The 13,974-nt window shown below is 36.0% G+C and overlaps 1 protein-coding gene across 2 annotated transcripts; it reads left to right on the top strand.

Annotated features, from left to right (window-relative positions):
* Positions 1-563: 563 nt before the first annotated feature.
* Positions 564-13,232, top strand: LOC129272580 (asialoglycoprotein receptor 2-like). Of its 2 annotated transcripts, none has more exons than XM_064107954.1 (4): positions 564-801; positions 4,647-4,949; positions 7,997-8,134; positions 10,985-13,232. In XM_064107954.1, exons 1-4 carry the CDS (start codon positions 723-725, stop codon positions 11,293-11,295), a joined length of 831 nt encoding a protein of 276 aa, XP_063964024.1. In that variant the 5' UTR covers positions 564-722; the 3' UTR covers positions 11,296-13,232. The 2 variants fall into 2 exon arrangements, with proteins under 2 accessions (XP_063964024.1, XP_054765675.2); XM_054909700.2 differs by lacking the exon at positions 564-801 and adding an exon at positions 2,082-2,397 and having other exon boundaries at positions 10,985-13,225.
* Positions 13,233-13,974: the final 742 nt, after the last annotated feature.

Here is a 13,974-nt window from a genome sequence, read left to right as displayed (position 1 = left end):
AGTAACGGTAATACCTTCCATCAATCAAAACGAAATATATTGAAGAAAAAAAACCCCGATTACCTCCGCAACAAAGATCTCCAACGAACAATTCCGTCTAAAGTATTGTCAAGAGCATGTGTTGATAAGTTATCTAACCCTCATATATCATTCATACATAGACAATAACCTGAATTGTTTGATAGGTTTCTGGTGTACTAAATCCAATTTGATTGGAGATTATTTGTATTTTTACCCAGCATCAGTTGATTCAATATTTTTATTGTTGGAGTTATGAAAGTCTTTTTGTGCCATTTCATACTGAGAGACAATAAAGTAACAATGCCCAAGGTTGCTGCGTACGTCTCCGTATTCATTATCTTGTCTGGAGTACAAAACAATTAAAAATTAATGCCAAATTAAATTGCTTTCGGATTACCTTCCCGGGTTCTACCGATGGTATTGGATAAGAAAGAGGGAGGATTTTTATTATAAATCAAACAGAAATTGCCATCCGATTCGACAAAGGTGTCTACCTCAAACCGAATATAAAAAAGTGCCCCAACACTGGCAGGAACCATTTCATCTCTATGGTTGAGCAAATTTCGAACCAAAACTTGTGTTACAACTTACATGACTTATTCACATTGTTCCCAGTGGAGTCCATGAGTTCAATACTTTAGTAAAGAAAGCTCAAATTACTGACTTGTTATCTTCTAAAGAAGTGAGGGACAACCATAAATATGATTCATAATCAGTGCCTCCCAATCAGCGCATGTATTGTCGCATTCTTGCTGATTATTTGTTTGTCAAGATATACAGGTAAAGTATACTTATTTTTGTTTAATCTACCCTTTCTTTTATTATTTTTCATAGTAATTCTGGCGTCGTTCCTTTATCATGTTTAGTATGGATTTAATAGGCGGCAATACAAAAAGGCCGAATTACCTTGCTCATCGTGAATAATGAACAATTGAATAAATAAATGAAAAAAGAAGAATAAGAATAAACAATAAATGAATGAACGAATAAATAGACAAAAGATATAAAAAATAATTACTACTAATAACTCGAGGAACTTCAAATAAAAACCAGATTCTTCTTCAAGCACGGGACTTTCCAATGAAAAGTGATATGTTTAATAGAGAAAGACCATTGATTTCAGATGGCGCACCATCCTGTATCAAATATTAGTATAATATCAATGATATCATGAAATAATATTTTATTTCTAATCTATCATAAAAAAGTGATTTCAAGTTTGGTTTATTTTATTTCAACTCATCTCAATTTAATAACAGGATAACCATACAGATTAATGCAAAATCAGGGCGTAGAATCTACGAGTTCCAGCGGTTCAATTTCTCTTCACTTTGAAAGAATGTGGACTAATTCAAATCGTTATTCACATATCATATTGATGGAAACATGAAGTAAATTATTGAATAAATACACTAGGTGACAAGTAAATGAGAAGATAATTTTATGAATCCATGAAAGGATTGATGAAAAAATCTGTCATAAAAGTCTCATTATTTTCTGAAGGTATAGATGCAAAGTGCCATCTTTCTCCTCACTTTTTATTACTACAGCATCAATTTATTGTTCTTCTTCACGTTATCATGGTAATGAAAATGGAAAACAATGTAAGCTGTCATAGTAAGGATGTATCATATCTCTTTCGTGATAGCATAATTCATAAATAATGGGGAGAGAGATAACTGAAAACAGACGAATAAACAAACGAACAAAAACTGTCAGCTACGTAACCTCGCTCTCGGCAATTTTCTCCTCTGGAAAACGGCAAGCTCTGATTGATGGCAAATGAAGGGCCAATTCATTTAGGATAAGCTAGGGGATTAAGGAGCTATTCAATGAAAGATAACTGATTTTACGTGCTAATGCAATATTGGGCGTATCTATGAGACATATGATTTACGCTCACTAAAGGACACTTTCATTTCATCAAAATTTGAAAAAGTGCATTAATTTGTTGAGCTCTTTTATCTCATTGGATTCTGTTTAAATTGGTTTGAAATAGAATGCCACATCCAAGATGCATATTTTTGTGTATAAATAAGGACGCGTTTTACGTTTGGAACTCCATTATCAAATAATAGATGCAGCATTGTGTTTTCTTCTATCGAGAAAAAGCATCACTATTTCGGGCTTCGTAAAAACAAGGAATTGTAAAACAATTATCGTACACCTCGCATGCATGTTATGGGAGATGATGTTATTTTACTTGATTTTTGGATTTGCTGTTTTGACCGCGGATATTGATAGAAGTCAGTCTTCATTCAAGACTTACAGGATATATTCGACTGTTTAAGCATATTGCCCTTTCAATATTAGCTAGAGACATGATTGGCCAATATTTCTTATTGACAGGAATTTTATGGCAACTCTGCTTGACTGGTATGTATTGTAATCACGATGTTCTCAGTATTTAAGTAGCCTGTTTACAGTGGATTGTTGTAAAAATCCTTTGTGACATCGTTGTCATATGGCGACCCCGTAATCTGGAAAACTGTGTGATTTTAGGATAGACTCGGTGACGAAAAATTAGTTTTGCGACAGAGAGAAATTGGTTGATTTGGTTTTGATTAAATTTGTATAAAATATGAGTATGAATGCTTTTCACCAATAATATGATATCACAATAATATTATAAAATGTCTTGATCTATAGAATAACTTTTCCCTTTATCGTTTTTCAGAATACACCGTGTGCGCCCCTTTGTACACCCCTGCTAAAACATATAGCTTATTGTTTCTTTGAAGCAAAGACAAGGGACGTTATGCCATTGAAATGATCATTTTAATGTCAATTCAATATTAACATGTGATTTTAAGTCTTTGGTGATATTTGTTCAATTTGGAAATTTATCAGATGCCTAGGGGCTAGTTTGTCCAACTCAAATCTGGCAATATAAACACGATGCTAAAGTCGTGGAGATATGATGTTTGTGCTATCCGTACCACCCACTGATACCACCATATAATCCTCAAATCGCCTCATTATTCTGTACCTGCCGACGCAGCCGACCTGTTGATCATTTTCATACCCATATCAATTTAATATTGTATGGTACCCACTCTTTTTTTAACTAAATTTTCCTAAATTTAGAAAAATGGGTATTAAGAATTTTTAAAAATTAATAATTCACAAGTCGGGTCGCAGACCTATTTTGTTAACTTTGATTTCCCATACATGGAACCCTATAATCAAGATAAGCAATTAAAATATACAGTGTCGTACTTGAGGGGCGATCACGGAGGGGCATGTGCCCCCAGATCGATTGGGGGGAGGGGCTTGTGTAAGATGAGAAAGAAGTGGAGGATATATTAAAACACAACAATCAGATGAAGTAAAAAGAAAGTAATATATATACAGATATCAAATTATGAATGTGACAAATGGATGTTTTCTTCCTCTTGATACCTATATTGAACACATACATTATTACACTTTTAGGTATCATTATAACCATGGATAATAGCAGTTCCTTGATATGGCATGCAATTTTATCGAAGACATGTTGCTTTATTATACAAAATGCTTGCATAGATACGCAAAAATCATTTTTTTTTTGGTATTAAAGGATGATGAAAAGAAGGTTCCGTGCTGATTTGTACTTTTGAAAAAGTAATTTCTGCATTCTGCTTCCAACTATGTACATGTATATAATTTTTTAATATATATTCAATGGCGTATTAAATGATCGTGCAAACTTTTAAGGGAAGGAGCAACACATGGAACATTTTTTAACCAAGCGAAACGAGCAAGTGAGTCTATGTTAAAAATTGAGATATATTTTTGACATAATATTGAGAAAATCGAGGAATACTTTCCTCGATTTTAGTGACGAAGAATCACAGTTCATTAATTTGTAGAGCATAACGTCTCTATGCGCTCCAAAGGACATGCATATAAAGTTTAGCCCCGTGGCATTTACAGCTAATTCACCTTACCTCGGTTGAGTGTAGCACACAGTAAAAAAAAAACCGTGCTGATGAAAATTACATCGTGGCTAGGATTCAAACCCATGGCTCTCTGATTGGAAGGCGAAAGTGAGATCTTTTTCGCTGTCTAAAAATCAACTTCTGATGATTTGTCGTATCATGCGTGATTCTCATCTCACGCCACTGATCGCCTATTCCATTGTAAAAACATGCAGGGATGCAAATTAATCGATGAATATAAAACGTAGAATAAAAGTTGAGGAAATGATTCAAATTGAATTTGAAAGATCCCTTTATGTCTGATGGGAAACTATTTCGATTCGCTTACCCCCCCCCCCCCGAAAAAAGGGAAGTTGGAAAGGATATATATTCTTTCTCCCTCCCCAATGACATGGATACTATGTCGAGAATGTAGTTATATATCTAACTCTTTGAATGTCTTTGTTCTTGATCGAGACGAAGCACCAGTCTCAAACAATTACCAAGATATCGAGGATTTGTTGTTGGGGAAAGACAAGTTATATCCATGAAGATATAACGGCGCCTGTCTAAAATCTAACTTTATACAACATATATTCTTTATTTTGGTGTCACATGTAGCAGAAAATAAAATAAAAAGGGTCACTTCACGTGACAGGTTCCTGTACGACACTAATTAGGATTATATTTTAATTCTTTATGATAATGGTTCTTTTTTTACAGACGGGACATGCCCTGATGGATGGGACAGCGAAGGATCAGGATGTTACAAGTTTCAATATATGGCCCCGGACTTTAGCAATGTACCATCATACGGAGAAGCAAAGGTGATTTGTGCAGCCATGGGTGCTAAGCTAATTGTTTTCAACAGCCAAGATGAGATGGCGAACGTTGGTAACACTTATGCGTCAGAACGTATGGGAGCTGAACTTGGATCGCAATTTAACTTTTGGGTCGGCTGTACAGACGCGGACGTCGAGGGAACCTTTGAGTGTGAAGATGGTACACAACTTTCCCTTGATAGTGGTAAGTTACTAAGAGTCCGAGGCTAAGAGTACGATAGAATACACCCCCTTCATAACTTCGAAAAAAATCCATACTCGGTGCACATTCCTGTCAATGCAAAAATAATTTCTTTGTTAAATCACTACTATATTTTGAGAGTTTCAATGAGAGTATGAACTATAAAACAAAAACCTATCATGCCTAAGGGGGCCCGTTTAATGAACATTTACAACTATTGCAACTTTGCCATTATTGTATCTGCCATGGAAATATCCACGATTTTCGGCGCGGCCTGCGAGCCATTTGAACACAGACGACTTTTCGCACATTATGAAGAGCGTCAAAAACTTGACAATTTTAGTACGTTTGATTATATCGTAATGTCAACTATAATGTTTTTATAGTCTTTTCCGATGATTTTTAGACATAAAGTACATCTATTTTTTTGCATCGTAAACTATACATGTTTCAGGTTGTCAACAGATGGGGGGGGGGGGGGTTCTTGCACTTCCCATATTTTTCACGACCATAAAAGAGAAAAGGAAAGGAACAAGGGTTAAATGTAATATTATTTTCTGAATATTATGTCAAAATCTATAAAAACAAAAAACTCGGATTTTTGTTATATAAATGTCGAAATTTTTGCTCGCTCGCATTTAAAAAGATTTTTTTACGTGATACGCCATATCAAGCCTCCTCAAAATTTGTGGCTCATTATGCCACTGAACATGCTGAATGGTGGAATAAATCGATATATGGAGACGATCGCCGCTCCCTCCCCTGTATTATACAGGGCAATGAACCAAGGGTAGTGTTCTTTTGCATCTTATCTTCATGCTGAATATCACATTCAGGAATTTAAAGATGTATATATACATTATTTTGTTTAGAAGTTCATAATAAAATGCTGCAAATGCTAGGTTTCACTTCTTAATTTTTATCCCCGGCCTCCACATTAAAGTGGGTTGGTACCATTGACATCGAAAATCCAATTCCTTGCTATACGCTATATTTATACGTTCAAAGGTTTCTAATTCCCCCTCTAATATATGAAAATATCGCTCTTGAAAGTAAAAGGTTTTCGCTCGTTCACGTGACTCACTCCCGTATAAATAAATTAAACGCCTGGAATGAGTAACAACGCAAGCTCCCTCCTTAATTCTTGTCCCCCTCATTGTGAAGTGAAATCATATGCTCTAATCTACATTGTATAACACAAATCGGGCTTGATGGACGTTACAAATGTAGATGAAATGCTTATGATAAACATTCTCAAGCATTTTTTGAATGTGATCTTTTTTTCTTGTTCGATATGCTCCCTCACATAATATTAGAAACATTTTGAGGGCCGATGGCGGGGGACTAGCTACTTGGTCAGATCAGACTCTAACGTATATGCTGCCCACGAAAGAGTCTTTCCGTTGTATTGAACAAACCAATGTCGAAAAAATCTCAAGCCCCCAAAAGCCCCCTCAAAATGTTTAGTCTAGAATCGCTCGTGTTTTGTAAGGCAGTGTATCTTATTTTACAACTTAGCGAAATTCAATGAAAATCACATAGGAAATTAATGAAGTACAGCATTCTGTGTATAAAATTCTGATGGTGATGTCAAACTTAATGGGTATGTTTTTTTTTTCAATTCTAGCATCGTTTTCAAACATAGCACTCTGCTAACCCTACCCTCCTATATTTTCTTATTACATTTTTTAATTGAAAAAAATAAATGATTTCACTTTGCATGAACCAGCAGGGGGCTGGGAAAGTGTTTCGAAGAGCAGAGGGGTGGCTGGTTTTGAAAAAAAAAAACAATAATAATGGTTTTCAACCCAGCACCTCCGCTTCCAAGGGCCATTGGAACTAATGATATTCTCTCAGTTTTTGATATCTTGAGGTCCAAATCACTTAATTCCGTCTTTCTACTTATTTATATAAAGATATAAGCACATAAACCTTTGCTTTACAGGTTCCAGTTGGTGTGCAAAATTTGTTGACAATGACATGGATTTCATTTTAACTGTGAACCATATTAGGGTAGGCGATTAGTGCCAAAAAAAAAAAAACTTTTACTCAGAAAATCACAAAAACATCAAACTTGGCAAAATCATTCTTTACCTGAAACTGATCATTTTTAGAGGTGGTGACACAACTTTCAACACTTTTCTTAGCAACGGTTGCTAGGTAACAAAATTACCCTAACAACGGGCATTTTGAGGGTAGCTACTACCATGGAAACCCCCTATCGCATTGTTGCCACCCTAGAAATACATCAAATCAACTTTATTAGCTTCCCTAGATACACAATCAAGATGCCCCCAAATAATAATAATAATTGCCCCGAGCTATATACTGATGATGACTTCCAGATGGCTACCAAATATAACCATGATAGTATTTCTTTTTACATGTTTTAAATACACATTATTACAACCAGTAGCTTACGCCGGGGTGGTTACAGATGTTCAAACCCCCTTTAATTTTTTTTATACCCACCCCCTCCCCTAAGAATTCAAAACCTTGTTGAAGACCTTTTTTGTTGTTGCTTTTCAAATTTAGTTATTTTTGGGGGTACGAAACGGCGTTAAAGTTTTGGTGAAGACCTTTTCTTTTTTTTTCTTTCTTTTTATGCCTGTCAATAAGGGACCAATGCTAGATGCTAAAATTTAAGAAAATTCATATATTTTGTTGGTTGATCCAGAGTGTGAGCCTAAAAATGGACCAGAAATACCTTAATTACCGGATGAAATACCCCTACTTAATAAGGCGACCATCAAATTTAATGATATAGATTTCTTAAACTGTGGAACGTCCTCAGTCAAACGTCTATATAAACTCTCTTTTTCAGCCCATTTCCAGTCATATATGTATATATAGGCCTATATATATGTATATATATATATAAACGCAGCTTGTATATTGGGAATTAAACTATTCTAAAGAAAACAAATCATTGTAGTTCAATGTAGAGGGACAACAAATAACATGGTGAACATGGTGAATCTATCTTCATAAAGAACCACATTCTCATCCCTTTGCGACTAACTTCATCGTTGATATTCTTTTTGTTTCAGATTTATGGCTAAGCGGATTCCCAAAAAGCTCTGTTGGAGGAGGTGGCATCGAAGACTGTCTCTACTATCTTCCTTCGAACAATGGCTTGGAAGACACTGATTGCAACGCGCCATACAGCGCCTTTGCCCTTTGCGAAGGTATCTTGAATTTCATCAGAGCATTAAATCACGGGGACCCCCCTACATAAAAGTGAATCGAGTCACCTTCAAATCAATAACCCTGTACTCATACCCAACGAAAAGATAGTAATACTTAAAAATAAATACTAGCAAAATTGAATTCATGTACCTGTATAGCAAAATACACCCTGTCTTGTATTTACTGGGATATCGGTTAAAACTGATCGGTTTCACCGCTGACAAGAAACGAAAAATGCGCTGTCACTGTGCTCCTTAGAACACGAATCACTGCAATGTAACAAACTTTCACTAGATTATACCTCATTTAACTACTCTTTCTCGTAAAAATACTTTTTAAAGAGTGGATTCTATTGAAGAATGTTAAATAGCCAGTAATCAAACGACAATGACAGCAACAAAAACGACCCTAAACTAAGCACTTTCCAAGTCCCCGCTAATGGTCAAGGTGAAATTTTACTAAGATTTTCATTTTGTAACAAATGTACGTAGACACATCTGATTTAACGCACTGGTAACCGTAATTCTAAAGCGAGTTGATATTGAGTCTCACGTGGATGAAGGCGCAGCTCGCATCCGCACAGCAAACATAGAATATATTTTATTTTTCGATTTTACAAGTGCACAGCTAGTTACCAAGAATGCATGTAGCATTTCCATTTATTTAAATACACGATAAAACAGCACTGTCGATTAAATGCGTTGCTCGCGGGCATTGAGTGTCGTCGCCGGTGATCGGACCCCGGACTTCCAATGTCTAGCAGTCCCCTTAGACCGCTCGGCCACGTCATCTCGGAATGATACGGAAGAACGATATCCTGGATTCTGCATCTCATTATTTTTGGTCTTTTCATGACAATTTTTGTTTTACTATTCATTATATAGAACAAGTAGAAGCAAAAGATCAACATCCTTTCAACAATGTATATATATATATATATATATATATATATATATATAATATATATATATACTCTTCGTTGCGCGTAAATGCGCAAATTGTATAAAATTACTGACCAAATCGCGCTGACATTATGGTATCCGCAATTATCGCACAAAGCATCTGTTCACATGTAAACCATGCAGGATATCAGCAAACTTTAACGTAACCATTCCCGGTGGCAAGTCTCCTGTGAACTCTGCCTGTAGTCTGGTAGTTGTTGACAAACAGTCATACTACTTTGCATCCCACATTTTACCCTCTCTCGAACGACTCGATTAGTCGACATGAAAAAAAAGGTTGACTATAAAGAGCATAAAATGGTGGGTCCGGTCCTGAATAATACATTTCACTGCATCCGCATCACTTAGAATTAATATAGAAATAAATAAAAATGAAAAATATTATTTATCTTTAATTTTTTAATCGGGTCCTGGAAATCTGGGAAGGGCACAGCCCTACAAAGTGTTTGCCGTTGGAGCAGCTCGAAACATGTCAGAGGAAATAATTTGATTAACGGCATATTTAGGGAATGTTGGATGGCCTTGAGTGGGATGCGTAGAAATATTGTTCTTCAGCGAGTAACAATATTTCTACGCATCCCACGAAAATTTGTCATCCAATATTATCAGAATTATTTAGATACCCACACAAAGTTAAATATAAATCAATAAAGCAAAAAAAAAAGGTTTTACTCACCATTTCATGTCAATCCTGTAAATCATGAGCATATTTCATTGTGACGTAACAATAAATTAGCTGTAGCGTCGCGACGTCTGCATAATTATGGAAGGCGCAACTAATACGCAATGCAATTTCATTGTGACGTAATACTAGCTTCATGCACACACTCGTTTATTAACCAATGATAATCTTGTGGGCGGGGCAAAATATTAATTTCATCCAATATGGAAAATATTTCATAGGCATGTAGGTAAAAATCAGTTTTAGTATTTTGTCTCTTTAAAACAACCTCGCAAGACGTCGAAAAATATCCGCGCCTTTAAAACCCTACATCTGAATAATAATAAAGAATATTCTTGGCCTATCATCCTCGCGACTGAGGGTTTTCCATAATTTACCTAGTCATCTTCGTCAAATTAATAAATCCGCATAATTCAGGTCCATATTGTCCGTATTGTACATCCATTGTCAGATTGTACAATACGGAAAATCAAAGTAGCAGAACGCGGAAAATTTCATCAAAATCGGATGTAGAATAAGAAAGTTATTGGCATTCTAAAATTTCTCTTTTCACAAAACATTGATATGCACAACTCAGTGACATGCAATTGAGTCAGTCGATGATGTCCATCACTCACTATTTCTTTTGTTTTTTATTGTTTGAATTATACAATATTTCATTTTTACAGATTTGACAATAAGGACCAACTTGACTGAACCATATAGTATTAAACAATTCTAATTCCACATATGAAGTTCAGGGAGGAATTATTCGTTGTTTCACTTGACAATGAGGGGAAATTAGAATATTTCATATTTTATATAATGAAATACAAAAGAAATAGTGAGTGGATGACGTCATCAGTCTCCTAATTTGCATACCGACCAGGATGTGCATATAACAGTTTTGTGAAATTAAGCGAAACTTTCAGTTAAAAATATCATAACTTTCTTATTTTACATCCGATTTTGATGAAATTTTTAGTGTTATTCTTGTTGGATTTTTCTCTTTTTATTCAAATAAACTTTTTGTTGGGGTGGACTTGTGCTTTAATACGCGCGTCCTCTCACCAAGATCTGACCAATGCGGCGATGCCTGTTGATACCTTATGCAACTATAAATCAAATTTAAATGCAACTTCTGTCACTATTTGAATCTTTGTGAAACACCCCCAGGATAAAAATGGTTGATGTTTGTTTTTTTTCCATTATCTGACCTTCTGCAGTTGACCCGTTGCCAGAGGAAACTACTCCAGAAGCCACGACACCGCCTCCACAGCAATCCTATAATAAAAACCCGTCAGGATTCTACGCGATGGCCAAGGATACCAATGGGAACCCTCGGAGTGACTACTGTCTTTCCGCCGTCCCGATGAAGATCATAAGCGGCGTTAAAGATAAAATACATTGCGCCGGTGAATGCGGGAAAGAAGAGAACTGCGCTTCATTCAATTACAAAGGCAATGATTGCGAACTGTACGATAGAACTGGGATGTTGACGGATCAAGATGGATGCTTGCATTATGTGCGCCTTTAAACTAGAGCCGAAAGTGTGTGCGAAGCGATTAAATGTTTGAATTATGAATCAGATGAAAAAAAAGAGGGAGGGAGGGAGAGAGAGAGGGGGGTGGGGGTCTGAAAGGACAAAAAATAATAAAGTTGCGATTAACTTATTGCGATCATCTCGACGGTCGTTATCAAGACTTCTTTACGCGCGTCGTCACAACGGCTAACTTATCAAACGCATAATACTCTGACTTCTGCGTTACTCCGCATCAAATCATTGTGGCGTAATGACACAAATGGGGGGGGGGGGGGAGGCTGTGTTGGCGTATGGGGCAAATAAGGGTGAGAGCGAAATTCAAGTTTTGTGCTAGATTTTGACTAAATCGATATTCAGAAAAATGTATTTCACCTTTTTTTTCATTTCCTTTTATTTCTTTCCATTTTTTCTTGGTCGTGAAACCCTTGGGGGTCGATCCTCCACATATCTATACGGCACTGGACCCAACATTCATGGGGTTTCCCGGTGAGAGAATCCGTATAGGCTCCGCCACCTCCATGATTGTTGACCGTCAGGGATGACAATGACATTCGAAGAAAATGACGGGACTGATGATCTTATGAGCATAGTTACATGTAGGCAGTTTTCACAACACTACGCAGGCGCTTTTTGGAACGTGCAGAATCTATAGTCATAAGCCCTTCATGACAAAGAAGCCTTTGTCGAAAATCGGTGAATCAAAACAACAGTTTCCTCCTGGACTCTATTAACAAACGACATCTTTTCAATATTTCGTCCTGTCCGAATCTTAAGACGATATGCTAACCAGGGGAGTGTTTCATCAACATTTTCATCTGACAAGTTGTCAGATCTGACATCTTTCTCTGATGTTGATTGGCTGAGAGGTACTGTTACTATGGTAACTGTCGGATAAAATGGGACTTGTCGGATAAAACGTCCGACAAGTCCTTTCATGAAACGCTCCCCAGGTCCACCAACAGTTGACAATAATCTCAAATATGTTCATTGTGATTTGTCGGGCATTGGTAATAGATTTCCAACGTTCCGGAAAACGTCTGCCAAGTGGCTGTGAAAATGGGCTACACAGGAACGAACGCCGAAGAAAACAACATCTTGTTTAACTTTGGCCTTTATGGTTTAGTTTTAGCTGCCATTTTCAAAAGAACTTTACGCTCCTGTTTTATTTATGTGATAAGAGTATGTCAGAAGTTGTATTTTAAACAAATAACGGGACAAATAATCCTCTTGGTTCTGTTGAAAAGGCAAACTGTCACCTTCATCGTCGATATTATCTTGTAAAGACTATCTATCTTCATTTTCGCTTCGAACACATATCTACACTCAAATCATGAGTTGAAATGATAATCTGACCTACTACTTTTATCGGCTCTTATTTACTTTCTATCACTGCCACTACGATGTGAATTTACATGTATGTATATATTCAGTGTCTATCTGAAGCTATATCCAAATCACATGGGAAGTGATGTTATGCCATCACCTTCACAAACTGTTGCTGATTGCTTAATATACAGTTTCACATGTTTGTTTAAAACTATATTAAAAACTCACTTCATATGTAAATAAATATATTGGTACAAAGTATATTTCGATTCATGTATATATTAATGAATTATATAGGATTTGTATATCGCGCGTATCCACCTTGCTAGGTGCTCAAGGAGCTCCTATTTATTTACCCCAGCTGATTAAGCTAGTCTACCGATTCCGGTGCGCACAGCTTTTTGAGGAATTGCTTTCTGCCTGTACCCATTTACCTCACCCGAAGAAAAGTGTAGCATAATGTGAGTAAATTTATTGATGAAGGAAAACACGCCATGGCTTGGAATGGAACCCACGTCCTTCAGATTTGAAGACGAGAGTCTTTACCACTAGACCACGACGCCCCCAACAAAGACCTACACTGTTAGAAAAACAGAAGATTTTACAGAAGAAGAAAAAAAAACCCAGATTTTACAGAAAGAAATAACCAAATCATTCTGTAAATTGTTATAACAGGAAAGATTTTCTACAATTTGTCTACAATTTTACAGAACAGGTCTGTTTAAAAAAAGGCAAAAAGTTTTATTACAATAGATTTGTAAAGTTTCATACACTAAATACTATTTTGTAATGTTTGTAAGATTACACAGAGCAGTAAGATTACAGATGTTCTCGAGACTCTGCTGCGGGATTTTCCGTTTTTTTTAAGTATACATTTTCTTACAGTGTACGAAAATACCCTTGTTTAATTTTTTCTTTCGTTTGATATTTCAATTTCAATGGAATAGAGAAACGAAGAATCACCATCATTTGCATGTCTTTGTCGGAATTAGATTGTAAATAATGATCTGCTTAAAGGTATTGTTTAACTTTGTGAGCAGCCGATTAAAAAAATTATCAAACCAAGATGAAACATGTGTACAAGTGCATGTATTAGAACTAATAAACCCTGAAAACAACCATTATTGAGAATGAAAAGCTAAAACTACAAGGCAAACCCCGAATTTGTAAATAGGCGTCTTATAGACGCCTGAATAGTACACATAAGTGTATGGGATGAAATTTAGATGGTGTTTTCGGTCACTTTATATTTCAATTTTTGAAGCACTAAATAATTATTTTCGAACGCAATTTTTTCTGGGCTTCATTTTTGTAACATATCACAGACACAGGTGACAAGTGTGACCT

The sequence above is a fragment of the Lytechinus pictus genome, chromosome 12, assembly GCF_037042905.1.
Source record: "Lytechinus pictus isolate F3 Inbred chromosome 12, Lp3.0, whole genome shotgun sequence".
NCBI classification, from domain to species: domain Eukaryota; kingdom Metazoa; phylum Echinodermata; class Echinoidea; order Temnopleuroida; family Toxopneustidae; genus Lytechinus; species Lytechinus pictus.
The sequence above is the reverse complement of the archived record's forward strand: the minus strand, read 5'-3'. Positions and strand labels throughout refer to the sequence as shown.